The sequence below is a fragment of the Kwoniella dendrophila genome, chromosome 9, assembly GCF_036810415.1.
Source record: "Kwoniella dendrophila CBS 6074 chromosome 9, complete sequence".
In the NCBI taxonomy this organism is placed as follows: domain Eukaryota; kingdom Fungi; phylum Basidiomycota; class Tremellomycetes; order Tremellales; family Cryptococcaceae; genus Kwoniella; species Kwoniella dendrophila.
The window spans coordinates 123,969-137,539 of NC_089484.1; the positions used below are offsets into that span (position 1 = coordinate 123,969).

The 13,571-nt window shown below is 36.9% G+C and overlaps 7 protein-coding genes across 7 annotated transcripts; 5 read left to right on the top strand and 2 right to left on the bottom strand.

Annotated features, from left to right (window-relative positions):
• Positions 1–78: 78 nt before the first annotated feature.
• On the top strand, positions 79–1,720 carry L201_006475 (uncharacterized protein; the record flags this gene model as incomplete). The annotated part of the gene is made up of 4 exons (XM_066222194.1): positions 79–303; positions 381–821; positions 901–993; positions 1,100–1,720. 4 exons carry the CDS (start codon positions 79–81, stop codon positions 1,718–1,720), a joined length of 1,380 nt encoding a protein of 459 aa, XP_066078291.1.
• A 174-nt stretch (positions 1,721–1,894) lies between these two features.
• On the bottom strand, positions 1,895–2,591 carry L201_006476 (ribosomal protein L11; the record flags this gene model as incomplete). The annotated part of the gene is made up of 3 exons (XM_066222195.1): positions 1,895–2,201; positions 2,333–2,430; positions 2,562–2,591. 3 exons carry the CDS (start codon positions 2,589–2,591, stop codon positions 1,895–1,897), a joined length of 435 nt encoding a protein of 144 aa, XP_066078292.1.
• An 804-nt stretch (positions 2,592–3,395) lies between these two features.
• Positions 3,396–5,107, bottom strand: L201_006477 (uncharacterized protein; the record flags this gene model as incomplete). The annotated part of the gene is made up of 8 exons (XM_066222196.1): positions 3,396–3,632; positions 3,711–3,832; positions 3,902–4,135; positions 4,242–4,347; positions 4,435–4,508; positions 4,610–4,775; positions 4,847–4,859; positions 4,944–5,107. The coding sequence occupies 8 exons, from the start codon at positions 5,105–5,107 to the stop codon at positions 3,396–3,398; spliced, it is 1,116 nt and encodes a 371-aa protein (XP_066078293.1).
• An 864-nt stretch (positions 5,108–5,971) lies between these two features.
• On the top strand, positions 5,972–7,512 carry L201_006478 (uncharacterized protein; the record flags this gene model as incomplete). Its single annotated transcript, XM_066222197.1, has 4 exons — positions 5,972–6,343; positions 6,409–7,101; positions 7,199–7,255; positions 7,351–7,512. The coding sequence occupies 4 exons, from the start codon at positions 5,972–5,974 to the stop codon at positions 7,510–7,512; spliced, it is 1,284 nt and encodes a 427-aa protein (XP_066078294.1).
• Positions 7,513–8,034: 522 nt separating this feature from the next.
• L201_006479 (uncharacterized protein) lies at positions 8,035–9,213 on the top strand (the record flags this gene model as incomplete). The annotated part of the gene is made up of 6 exons (XM_066222198.1): positions 8,035–8,043; positions 8,242–8,311; positions 8,418–8,633; positions 8,769–8,982; positions 9,061–9,070; positions 9,148–9,213. 6 exons carry the CDS (start codon positions 8,035–8,037, stop codon positions 9,211–9,213), a joined length of 585 nt encoding a protein of 194 aa, XP_066078295.1.
• Positions 9,214–9,728: 515 nt separating this feature from the next.
• Positions 9,729–11,078, top strand: L201_006480 (uncharacterized protein; the record flags this gene model as incomplete). The annotated part of the gene is made up of 4 exons (XM_066222199.1): positions 9,729–10,065; positions 10,123–10,212; positions 10,305–10,379; positions 10,474–11,078. 4 exons carry the CDS (start codon positions 9,729–9,731, stop codon positions 11,076–11,078), a joined length of 1,107 nt encoding a protein of 368 aa, XP_066078296.1.
• Positions 11,079–11,818: 740 nt separating this feature from the next.
• Positions 11,819–13,394, top strand: L201_006481 (uncharacterized protein; the record flags this gene model as incomplete). Its single annotated transcript, XM_066222200.1, has 2 exons — positions 11,819–11,876; positions 12,019–13,394. 2 exons carry the CDS (start codon positions 11,819–11,821, stop codon positions 13,392–13,394), a joined length of 1,434 nt encoding a protein of 477 aa, XP_066078297.1.
• Between the last annotated feature and the right edge of the window lie 177 nt (positions 13,395–13,571).

Genomic DNA, 13,571 nt, shown 5'->3' on the forward strand with positions numbered 1-13,571 from the left:
TGGCACACACACCAGAGGTCCCGTAAGACACGAAAGGTCGTTTGAACAGAACATTTCAACAATGCAAGTCCAGACGATATGACCTCAACTTCAGATTCACTGTATGAAATACCGAAATTAGGTAGTCCATCATTTACTCCATTATTACTACGATATATACTTACTCATCCAGCATTAAAAGGATGGTCAATCAACCCATCTCTATTCTCTATATTACTATTGGCATTTATAGTTAGAAAAGGAGGTATAGTAATTGATGTACCTAAAAAAGATATAGATAAATGTGAAAGGGTGATAACTTGTGTGAGTTTTATCTGTCACCTTGAAATTGCAAGATGGGATATTGTCATAAATCGCTCATATAACCATAACGAAAATAGACGACCAAATCGATATTTGGATTAAAGACTAATCATCTATCAATTGATGAATATACTGAATTGGAAGATCTTATACCTAAAATATGTCATATACCATTTTCAAGTAATCCTTCATCACAATCTCCAACGCCAACACCAATTTCTTCATCGAATCCATTTCTCACTAGTACGGAGAAACATGATGATAAAACACAGAAATCTAATGAAAAGGTAGATATCGATGTATTGGTGTTGAGTGGATTGGAAAATGCAACTAGTCCAATCAAAGTTAGATTAGGTGAAATTTTGACTAAGAAACGTATAAAAGTACCTATCATAAACCAATATGAAGTTCAAGATAATGTACCAAACGATGATGGTGAATGCCATTCGATAGAGAGGAAATTTGATCCTTTAGTCATTTGGATAAGAGAAGAAGGTAAAGAGGCTCCTTCCTGGCTGGTTAGTTCCTCGCTTGATTCATGCTAGACGATGCAAACAGAAAGCTGATTCAAATCTTGGTTGTTTGGGTGGTCGGTAGATCGATCAATTCATGCTTGGTTTACACTTAGATTCTGACGATCTAGATATACCACCATCCGACTTGGATCCAGTTGGAATTATACCTCAATCAGTAAGTTAATTGACACAGTTTGTATGATGAATCATCGATCCAGGTCACAAAGTTCATAGAACAAAATGGGATATGTACTAATGAAACGCGTTCTTCTTTTTTCCAGTATCTATGTCCCTTTACCAAACTTCTTCCATATGTACACATTCACGCACCACTTCAAGTACACATATCTAATTTACTTTCAGCTGTAAATTCACATCCATCACTAAAGACAACTTTAACAGGTAAATCATTCAGATCATTTCCAGAATATATCAAAGCACATAGATTGTTATTTGGTTCTTTCGATATTCCCCCTGCATTTCTACTGAATGATTCTTCTACTACTTCATCTTCTACATCTTCTTCCAAGATCGAAATTTCGAGTAATAATGACTCAAAATTGGGCTCTGGAGGTGGTATAGGTGGTGTTGATACTTGGGCAAATTTAGCAGGTGAAGAACCAACTTTGACTAAATTCAATCGAGATCAAAATCAATCAGAAAATGATGTAACGATGGATATGGAGTATGAAGATATATATTGTACACCACAAAATGTACAAGGTATTTGGAAAGTCTTTGTCAATCACAGATGTAAAAAACGATTAGAAAGAGAAGAAATCATGTGGTTAATCAAGGGATCAGCAAATAAAGCTGGTCTAGCATTTGAAGATAAGAACAAAACTAATAGAAATAGACATGATGTGGATAAGATCTTAGATGAAATTTTGAGGACTGTATGATTGTATTTGATAATCAATGTAATGATTCCCTATGTTTTGTTGATATAAAGTATATTGGTGTAGACAAATTTGTTGTAATGCCTAATTTCTCTTAGCGTTCGGACCAATGATATGTGTATCTATCTATATATGTATATGCATTAAAAAACCCAAATATCTAATCTGACCTAACTCTTATGGTACAACTTGAACACCTAAAGATCTAGCAGTCCCTATAATAGATCTTGAAATTTTTTCTAATCCTAAAGATTTTAAATTATCATCTAAAGATTTTATTTTTGCAATTTCATAAATATGTTTTAATGATAATTTCTGACTTAATTCACCTGTTCCACCTGAACCTTTATCTATACTTAAAGTTTTCTTTATTAACCAAGATACAGGTGGTGTACGTGTTGAGAATGTAAATGTTCTATCAGGTGAAATTGTTATTAAGGTTGGTATTGGTATAGATTGTTGATAAGTTGCTGTTTTTGCGTTACTAAATTAAAAAAATAATAAACAAAAGAATACAGTGAAAAAAAAATCAGTAAGGGAGACCAGCGTTACAAATGGGCAATGGGTCTGAGCTTATGTGAATGAAGTTTTCTATGGTACAGCTTTTTAACTTACAATTCTTTACAGAAATCCATAGCTTTAACACCTCTAGCACCTAATGCTGGACCTACAGGTGGTGTAGGTGTAGCTTTACCAGCTGGAACCACTATTTTCTGTGAAGGGGATAATGATAATGAAAATAATGATAAAAAATTAGTTCAGTTCCTACCGATTATTCAAGAGTTCACCGAAAGAGGTTGATGGTCTTGATCATATATGCCTGTGAGATTAGACTAAAACTTACTACTAATTGAGACTTTATTACTTTTGACATTATGTATGTATGTTAATATGTTTCTTTCTATCTAATCCCTTTTCTATTTGTTTCTGATCTTTGGATCTTGTCTTAATTACAACACAATCTTCCTTTTGAAGTTGGAATAGGGAAACAAGATGAGATACCTTTTCTTCAATCAATGTTTCGATAATTTGGATTATAGATTGATAATTTTCTTCTCTTTGTAATTTGTTCGTCTTTTCTACTGTTAAGCCTTTTCAAAAATAGATTGAAATGAATTGATAATTATCTATATATATGTATACTGTATAAGATAAAGATGTTCATATAGATTGAAATGAACGAATCTTTTGAACTTTTGAACTTGGGAAATATCCCGTAATGCCTAGTTGACGCTGAGGAATAATTAAATGAGCTACTCACATAAGGCTACATCGTCACTGTACAGGTCAAGTTGGCGTTTTTAATGATGGTACTCAGCTATAAGATCATGTATCACATCACATAAATACCTCAAACTCTTTTTAACATTCTGCTCACTTTTTATACTGAATGACGGAAGATTCACACAGCTTGATGACTGATCAAAGAATAGCTTTATGGAAATGCTATCGAAGAAACCTTGAAAGCTGTCAAAGCACACTTGCACTTTAAAAGACTTTGTCCTCAACTGCTTTTAATATGGCTTAAAGCTTGAATTTTTTAAATTCAGTTCTTGTTCCTATAAAGACGATACAAAACAATGAAAATGCATAATTGTTTCATTCGATTCAATTCAATCCAATCATTTAACTGGCATCGTCTTGGTTGATGTTCTGTAAAGTAAAGACTACCCAATACTTAAATAGAATAAACGAGTTTTTCAGCTTTATAATTTCCTTTCTCTAAAATTCTCAAACCATCTTGAACTCTTTCCAATCCTTTCTCAACACGTAAAGCTTGAGGTTTATATTTGGGTGAACCTGAACCTTCTTTCCAACCTTCAAGTAATAAAGGTAATTCTTTAGTCATCCATTCATATGATTGTTCCCTATCTTCTGGAATAGCATTAAAATCAAATGCATTGGCAAATTTGAACTGCGAATAAATCAAATTTAGTAAAATCGTATTGTCATTATCAAAAAGTATCAGTCATGTCTATTGAGTTTAACTTACAGCATAACCAACAGTAGTGTAAACTAAAAAGAATTCAACTTTAACATCTTTTCTTCTATTGGCGATTTCATCTGAAGGTGGTAAGGTTGAGATTACGTTTCCTCCATTAGGTCCAATCGCATCTAAAAAGAGAAATAATCGTCACAATCATGATTAGCATGATCATTGTAATATATTCATGTTTTACTTACCTATACAAATTTCAGTAGAACCATTACTTGATGCAGTATCATAAGCAGCGAAAATTCCTTGACTTCCAGCAGCTTTCTTGATTTTATCTAAAACATCTGAATCTTTATAATCGAAACATTCTGATGCACCCAATTCAATTAAACGAGAATGATTTGAACTTGATGCAGTGACGAAAACTCGATATCCAGATAAATTGGCAAGTTGTACTGCATGATGACCGACTGAAGTTGAACCTGTATAACGGTCATTAAGTGAGTTTCCTTTGTTTCCAATCAATCCTTCTAGTTTTAAACGAGGTGTTGTACATGAATATGATGAAGAATTTCAACGTAAACTTACCTCCCCAGATTAGGATTGTTTTCTTTGGTGAAGATGTATCAGGTGAAGATGGTTTAGCGAGTTTCCATCTCATGTAGAGGGCTTGAACAGCCGTGAGGTGAGGGAGCTACATACAAAATGAAAGAGTTAGTTAAGCTTGCAAATACCTGTCAAGCATAAGAACTATTGCTAGTATAAAAGGCGAAAGACTGACAGTGAAAGATGCCCCTTCGAGATCACTCATACCGGCAGGCATAACCCAAGTATTGGCAGCGTCATATACAAGACCTATATGTTTTCCGTCATATAGTAGAATGTCAATGGTCGTACTCGAGAAAACCATACGGTACAGTATATCGTGGCAAAAATCAAAACGACTATTGACTCACCTTCAGAAGCTGAACCTTGGATTTCTGAAGAAGCCCCATAGACCATTCCTGCGACTCGATCACCTTGTTTGATATGATTGACCTTTGATCCTACAGCTAATGCTTCTCCAGCACCATCGGATCCAATGACAACGGGTTTCTTGGACGACCAATCTCCGTGAGCATGCTAAATACAATAATCACTTCAAGGTCAGATCATCATATTGTCAACTAGAAGAGACAAAGAATAAGACTAACCTTGTAATCGGTACTAATTTCGTTAATTGATATTAAAAAAAAGTCAGTGATTGGAATAAAGATTGGATAGTGTATTTCAGTTACAACAGAAACTTACGGATTTAAACCAACAGCCTTATTTTTGACAACAACCGAGTAGGGACCAAGGTTTTGGATATCTTGACGTGTACCAAATGGAAGGTTTTCTACAGTAGGATTACCAAGATCTGGTGAAGCTACTACAGCACGAACGGTATCTGGAATTGAAGAGAGAGATGACATTGTGTATGTTGATATATGTGTTTATGCGTGTGAAAAGGTGAGCTTGTCAGTTGATTTTATAATTTTGAATGATTGCGAATTGAAGTTGACAGATCAAGGGGTGTGAATATTTCTCTCTTTATATATATATACATTTCCTCGAGGATTATAGCTCGGCTACTTGACAAATCTGAGCTGGGCGCATAAGCAATAATAATCCCATGGGACAGGGGAGGGTTCACATTACACATTATTACAGGATTATTATTCATCAAACAAAGTATTCAAGTAATTCATGAGTCACCTTTAGCTTTCGCACAACAGAGTACTCATAACTTGGTGTACCTTGAAGTCTAATGTAATTTGATAATTTAGTAATTAGTAATTTTGAATTTGAATTGATAAGGCTAAGATTAAGATTGATATTATAAATCACATGTTGCGATCAGCAGCTGATCAAGACATGTCAAGTATTATTACCTTGTTCTTCAAGTGGGTTCAGCCTTTTAACCTTTTAACCTTTTAATGGAATACATATGTATTATCATTTATTATCAATATTTATTGTCCGTAAATCAACACATTTACATTTCACAAACACCGAAAGTGGGTTCGCTGTATTACGGTGTTACGGGCGTATTGTGAAATTATAATGATCAACGACTTGCGTAAGGTTGCGTCATCAGATCAAACACGTCAACATTTTTATAATATACTACTACGTACTACTACGTACTACTACGTATTACTACTACTATCTTGGCCAGATATCAATTATTATTTTATTATTGAAAATCATTTTACCGTACGATATTCGTGGTATGATGGATTGATGAGGTTGTTTAGCCAATCTTGGTAGCTACCCAATCAATCAGATCATTCCATATGGCGTCCAAGATTGTCATTCCCATCCTCAAGCCGCTCTTACCTTACATCCCTCTCTTACCGACACCGGTTTTATCATTGTTTCCTTCTTTATTACTTCACTTAACTACACATCCTTCACCAAGTTCAACAACTTTTATACAAGCTTCGACTACTCATCCTTTACATGCCCCTCTGATATTTCTGATAATATCTATACCAATCATTTACTTGTTAGGTCTTATAAGTGGGAATGTCAGTTGGGTAGATAGATTATGGCCTTTCTATACACCATTATGTACGGGATTATTGGTTTTATGGATAATAGCGAATCCTGAAGGGAGTGTGTATGGACATAACTTACCTAGAGTAGGGTTGATGTTTGGTTTACAAGTGAGTTTTGAGGTGTTCAGTATTGCAACATCATAAACTTACTTATCGCTTTGAAATGCATCTAGATACTTTGGTCAATTCGACTATTATCTCATGCACTCAAGCGGGATTTCTACAATTTAAAATCTGAAGATTATAGATATACAGTAGTTCGATCATTAGTACCTAAACCTATATTTGCTTTAATACATATATTCGTTGTAGCAATTCCTCAACCTTTACTACTATTTGGTCTAAGTTTACCTGTATATTCAATCATGTCATTACCACCTTCAGAATTAGCTGTAACTTCAAAATATGGTATATCATATTCTACCATCTCTCGAATCCTTCCAGAGAAATATCAAAATTCAGCTTCATCAGAAACTATAGTATTGAATTTAGCCGATTTAATCGTAACGATAATAGCTTTATTATGTTTATTTATTGAATATCAAACAGATAAAAGAATGTATAGATTCCAATCTGGAAAACATCTTTTACTGGATACATTACCTAAAAATCAATTGATTCAACCTAAATCACCTAAAAAAGATGAAAATCCAAATTCGAAATTACCTAAACCTACTTCCTATCCACCTTCTTATCATCCAGGTTTTCCTACAAAGGGATTATGGAATTTTTCAAGACATCCTAATTTCGCTTCTGAACAGATATTTTGGTTAACTCAAGCTTTATTTGTTATTGCTGGTTCTTGCTCAAGTGGTGTAACTAGAAGATCATGGGGTAATGCTACTGTCTGGTTACCCTGCTTCTGTGTGAGTTTACAAGTCTTTTCTCGGACAATGACAATGCATATTTTATAACTGAGATAAAGCTGACTGTAACGATAATCCCACCTTTTTGTCTCCATAGCTGAGTATACTATTTTGTGCAAGTACGTTCTTGACTGAATGGATAACTACTCGTAAAGTGAGTTCTTATGACATTGTCTTGAAATTATAGACCTTCATATGTCCCTAATTTTATGATAAAACAACAATGATCGTTGCCTTCAATCCAACCAGTTCCCGGTATACAAACAATATAAGAGATTAGTAGGACAGTTTTTACCACAGGAAACGTTCATAATATGTTTAATAGGTAGTCTTACCGGCAATCGAAAGAAAAACAAGCAGGTCGTATATGGACCGGTTTCTCAACCTGAAAGAGGGGATTTATCAGAATGAATCGTGAATAGGGAGTAATCAGTACAAGACAGTGGACAAAAACCACGTGAGATCATATATAGCTTGTGTAGGACAATGTATTGCATCCTTCATCTGCTTTGTCATACTCATACACGCTCCTTAGTAGCGCCTTCGAGTGCATCTCGAAGACCTAAGTTATCATATCATTCATTCTACCTGCATCTGCATCTTATTCTCATGCATGAAAAAGAGCTCAAGATATTGTAATGTTTACCGGTTAAATAGTTGATTGACTTTACCCGCCGGGATCAACAACACGTGGTCATCTATCCCCCTATCATTCACACCATTACGTCATTTATAGATTGATGATGAGGATGGGAGGATTGGAGGATGATGGGATGAAGAGATGAGGACAAGTCGTGATAGCAATATTGTTAATGTTCACATCTTGCACCTCTTCTTCTTTCTTCATTTCAAGTGGTCTATTTGATATCAACAACAACTTTCACGTATCGAACGATTGTATCCAACAAACATAATCAACAAGCAGTATACAATATGGAAGGTGTGAGTTTGCATTTCCTCGCGATTATCGGTACGGGTCATGGGAGACAGTATAATGATGGCAAAGGATTCAAGAAGAAAGGAACAACTCTATCGTGATCTTTGCTCCTGACCCTTTTCGATAGACTTCTACATATGCGGAGATGTGTGATTTCCCTCTGTGGGCATCGCAAAGCTGATCAAGCATACTTGCATCTGTAGAATATCAATAACGCCAAACAGTTCTTAAACAGTAAAGAGGGTGAAGGGGTCAATCAACAACTCTTTGGTTGTAAGTTACTTTCTACTGTATCTCGTTTTTCAAATTTCCCTTTAGTTTCTGAAGTAGGATTGGATCCTTAATGCATTATATATTGACGGATGTATGCCTTTACTAGCTGGTCAGCCATCAGGAGATCCACAAATCGAACAACCATCATATGATGCTCAGGGTAATCAAGGTCAACCAGGACAATTCGGACAAGAAGGTCAATTTGGTGCTGTAACAGGTAAAGGTTTTGGTGGAGGATTTTCATCAGGTAATCAACAACAAGCTAGTCCAGAAAAACAAGAAAAGAGAAGTGATTATGAAGAGTGGGATCCAAATGGCGATAGTACGTTGCGATATCACTTTCCTAAGAATTACTCCTTCCTGTCCTTGAATGATTTTACCTACTGCCAACACAATTAAACGATGATCATCCAGCGACTAGACATTATATATGCTGATATTCTCTCTTGGATATCAGGTACACAATCAGGAGGATGGGGAACAAATGCCCAAGGCAATTCATCATCAAGACAAAATCAGATGAATGCTGATGCTGGTAATCAAGCTAACCCAGGTGGTGTTGCAAATGATAATGATGATGATGATCACAATAAAGAAGGTTTTAAGACTGGTTATTCAACTCCAGGTTATAGAAAGGAAGGTGAAACTGAAGAAGATGTCGCTAAACGATTGTAAGTCTATTCTCGTAATGCCGTATCTTCTCAGCATATCGCTTTATCGATTGACGATTATATCTCTTCATTTTGCAGGAACCAAAATGTGAGTATGCATATGTGGCATTGACAACCATTTGCAGAATTGTGAAGAGCAGATGGCTGACTGAGTACACTTTACAGGTATACGGTCAACAAGCTGACGATAGAGGGGCTAAAGGAAACGATTACAACGAAGCTGATATCTAGTTATCGCCTATCTTCTACGTTATGGCTTAGTTGTGAATAGATCACGTATGAAACATGTTAAGGAGAATGTACCAATGTTCGCATGAATTCTATGAGAAACGAGCTGATTCATTGACCGAAGTAAGCGCATTTCACACATCTCTCTTATGTGTTCCTCCGTGCTGCGAGGCGGTTCAAGATCCTCAATTACTTCAAGGTCAACTCAGCAAGGCTGTGTAGCGCATGTAAATGCTGAACCTTTATGCCGGATCCCACAAACCTTTGATCCACTGTGTGGAGTAAGAGTCTGAAACCATTCAAATTACATTATCCTTTCAACTGATGTCCTTTCGACCTTCACGGCTTGGTTCTCTGGTCAATCGTTGCTGCCCATTTTCATTGGCTTATGCAGTACTGATGTTGCCTATGAATAGACTCATGTGAATTGTTCTACTAACATTTATTACTTCGACTTTGTGCCTAAACAATATCACTTTGGGTTCAGATAACAATATAATACACATACACCCTGTACCATGCCGACCCTCCGAAGTCAAGCAAGAAAAGAGAAGACCAGCTTCGCTTTCGCGGAAGGACAAGTCTACTCAGAGACGGGACGGCCTATGAGAAGAGCTAGACTGATGAACAATGCAGGATCAATGCAAGGGGCAGCGCCTATCGTTACTACCGAAAGTAACATACCGGAAGATATGAAGAATTGGAAGACTGCCACATACAAAGGTTATTTAACAAGTCCTACTCCATCTCCATCTGCAGAGGGTTCCGCAGTCCAAATTAAAGAAGAGGATAGTGATGATGATCATGATCGATCAAGGTCACATACTTTAGGTCGAGAAGAAACAGTCGAATATGGTAAGTCTTTGCAAAGTGGCAAATATCTGCTAACGTCAATTCATGACGCTTTATTAGCAAAAAGACGAGAAGGGCGTATGATCATAAATCGAGACACCATTCCTATGAATTTAGATGCTGCTCCTGTTCATTCGGGTATAAATGAGAGTAAGTGCATCTCCTTTCATATATCGAGCGGTAGTGTATAACACTGCACAAAAAGGTATATCTCGTTTGTGCTGATCATGACTGAACTCCAGACCTCGCGACTATGGTTTTAGGTGAAAGAGAGACTACGGCTGACGTACAAGACACTATAATGTCCGATATTGACAGTAAGTATTGCCAGCCACAATGAGAGTGTCGGAATACAACTCAAAACCTATTTGTATCATCGGTTGCTGATAGGATTCTGTAAAATATGAATAGTAGCTCTTGGACATTCTGCTGAATGGACTGAAAAAATGATAATCTCAAAGACTATCGCTGGTAACCGAATGTGGTATGAAGGATTAAGAGAACATATTGAAAATCTACCATATCCAATTAACAAAGAGGATTTAGCTTCAAATTTACCTTCTTGTGAATATGAAGGATGTTCAACACATAATCTACCTTCTCAAGGTTTATCCTTGGATCAATTACTTGAATATTCAACTAGTCCACAGGCTTATGATATAACTCAAAATCATTACAATAGAGGTTTAATGATTTGTTCAAATCACTTGAATACAGTTCCTTCTGAAAACTTACCTAACACTAGATTAGCGAGAATAGATGCATGTGATCATATTATCAAATATGATGATTGGATTTTAAGTGATGAAGAACAACAAAATTTCACAATGTCAGAACCGGGCACACAAAATTTGATTTGTGATATCCCTATACCAATTTATGAAGAACTGAAATCGAATGGTCAATATCATGAAATTGGTTTATATTGGAATCAATCTACTGCTGACAAAAAATCGAAACATTATTGTTCTGTAGTAGCTTATATGGAAGATTCCAGAAATACTTTTGTAGAATGATACTGTAACGTAGGTCATTTTAAAGAGATTACACCGTATGGATGACAGTGAGAATATCTGCGAGCATATGTTGTGAATCTACTTGTCTGCTTGATGGACAGAATGACCGCTACAAAAACCGACTTTGTGAAGTCAACAATCAAGCGCCACACTCATATTTCACCGTCATACTGTATCAACATGTATACAGCAGTCGCATTGTAGGTCCGTCTTGATGCTCGCCACAGCTTCATCTGGGAAAATGGAGCAAATCCCCGGACATAGGGTAATTCGTCAACTTTACATTCCCAACTGTTGAGCTCGTTCTTTTGATTTGTACAGCATTACGTCGCGTATTTCGACTCGGACGGAAAAAGACAAGCAACAAGCAAATGACGAAAGGTTTACTCTGAAAGGGTGGCATCTCCATTTTCGAATTGTTGCTGCTAGGCATAGAATGTTTGACAGCAGTAGCGTTAACTCCCTTCTTCATCGTGGCAATTTCGCACAGTGAGTCGACAAAGGATTCAATCCAGGTGTAATGCAAGACTACTGGGTAGCTACCTTCGAGATCCGAATCCTTTCTATCGCATTATACAAAGGTTAGCTTCAACCCCATAGTCCGAACGCAGTTCAAAAATCTTAAGTCGGGCTGAGCATAAGCTAGGTCCAACTTATATAAAGCTCAATTTTTGCTTTCAGATTTTTTGACTGTCCTCAAATATACTTGAAAGCTAAGTAAATACGACCACACAAGTAGTATGTCAGAAATCACCTTTGTTCCACCTCAACCTTCTAGCTTGCGTATCCTCAAAAAAGGTAAGCTGCAAAACACGATCTCTCCTGCTGTATCGCAGTGTTATTGTCCCTAATCCATTTCTCCGTGCTTTGATCCTCATCTCATCACTTCTATTGCCATTGAGGTTCTTGTACTAAGCTCACGATATCCTTCATACCTTAGGCGATGTGGGGGAGTGGCTTGAAAATAAGATCTGCGACCACGATAATGATGTGACCCAAGAAGAACAAGATAAGAGAATTAAGACAGTCATAGACGACGCTATAGCAGCAGACGGGGCGTATGCCAAAAACAGTACTAGACATGTTACAACATTGGACTACAGAAACATGGCTAAAACCTGCAGCATTGAAGGTTGTAAATTTTCTTCAGAGAAAACTAAAGATTACGATGCTGCTGAATTTCAAGCCCTCAATTTTGGGTTTATAACAGAAGCAAATAGGACTGGTAATAGTGGAAAGAGTGTCAAACTACAAGAGATAGCTGATCAACATAAAAGTATACTCATCTCAACCCTCACAACAGGTATCTCAAGATGCAAGAGACATTATGATATAAGTGAATTCCCTATTCCTGTAACTGAGCGAAGGGGGTGGTCCAAATGTGGATATGTCGGTCCAATGAAGGCTCCCAAAGAAGAGAGAACGCACAATGTCGATATACCAATTTATACTTTGGTAAATGAAGATGGTACTGAAACTCTACTGAGAAATTGGCAAATAGCAAGAATTCAAGAAAAGACAGTAACAACATATTGTTCACCCAGACATATGGCATCAGCTATTCAATCCGCTGCTAGACCTACTCAAGTCAATCAACCAAAAATATCCACCCCATGGAATAAGGAGAAACCTAGAGCATTTTATGAAGATCTTGATTCACCCACAACATGGAGGGAAAGTCACGGCAGAGTGGCTCAAGTCAATAATTATCAAGAAATGAAAGTTTTGCCTGACGCTTATACCTGGTGGGAGTGTTGCACTTGTAAAAGTCAAGTGGGAAACCTTTCTAAGACTGCTACAAATAAAAAAATCTGGGAATGGATTGAGACGGATGATTACCACCAGGCTATGGATAATTTCACCGAATATGGTACCATGGTGTGTGATAAGAAGGCCTGTCAAGATGAACGAAGAAAAGTCATGAGCAAATTGGGAACTACTACTGTCCAATGCCAAAACACTGAAACATGTAATTCTTCGATTGTGATCGTTTCCAACGATCCCGCCAAACGATACTTCATCAAGGGCAATATCGAAAATCCCATTTATCATTGTTGTGCTCCATGCACTTTACCAAGAACTTTATCCGAAAAACCAAAACGGCAACCTAATTCAGTAAAAAAGAGACCCGTAGATTCCGAGCAAGCTTCTGCTTCCGAAACAGCTTCTACCACTCAAGGAATGTCCGAATTGGCTATAACTGTTAGTGCTGATGATCACTTCCAGGTCCCAACCGCCAGTCAAGAATCGACAGGAAGACCTTCGCAAATGGCAAGAACCGGTAGAAGTTCCAATATCCATGATGTTATCAATTGATACTACAGTAGGTATTCAGTGTGGAATTTAGTGAAGTGGATATTCCCCTGTGTTTCCTCCTTTTAGCAACGATCGTTATATCACATTATATGACTCCTCCATGATGCAGCTCTGTTCAAATGTTCTCCTTCGCCACCTGTAGTTGTCAGAAGCGCAGATCGTCGGGAACGCTAGACG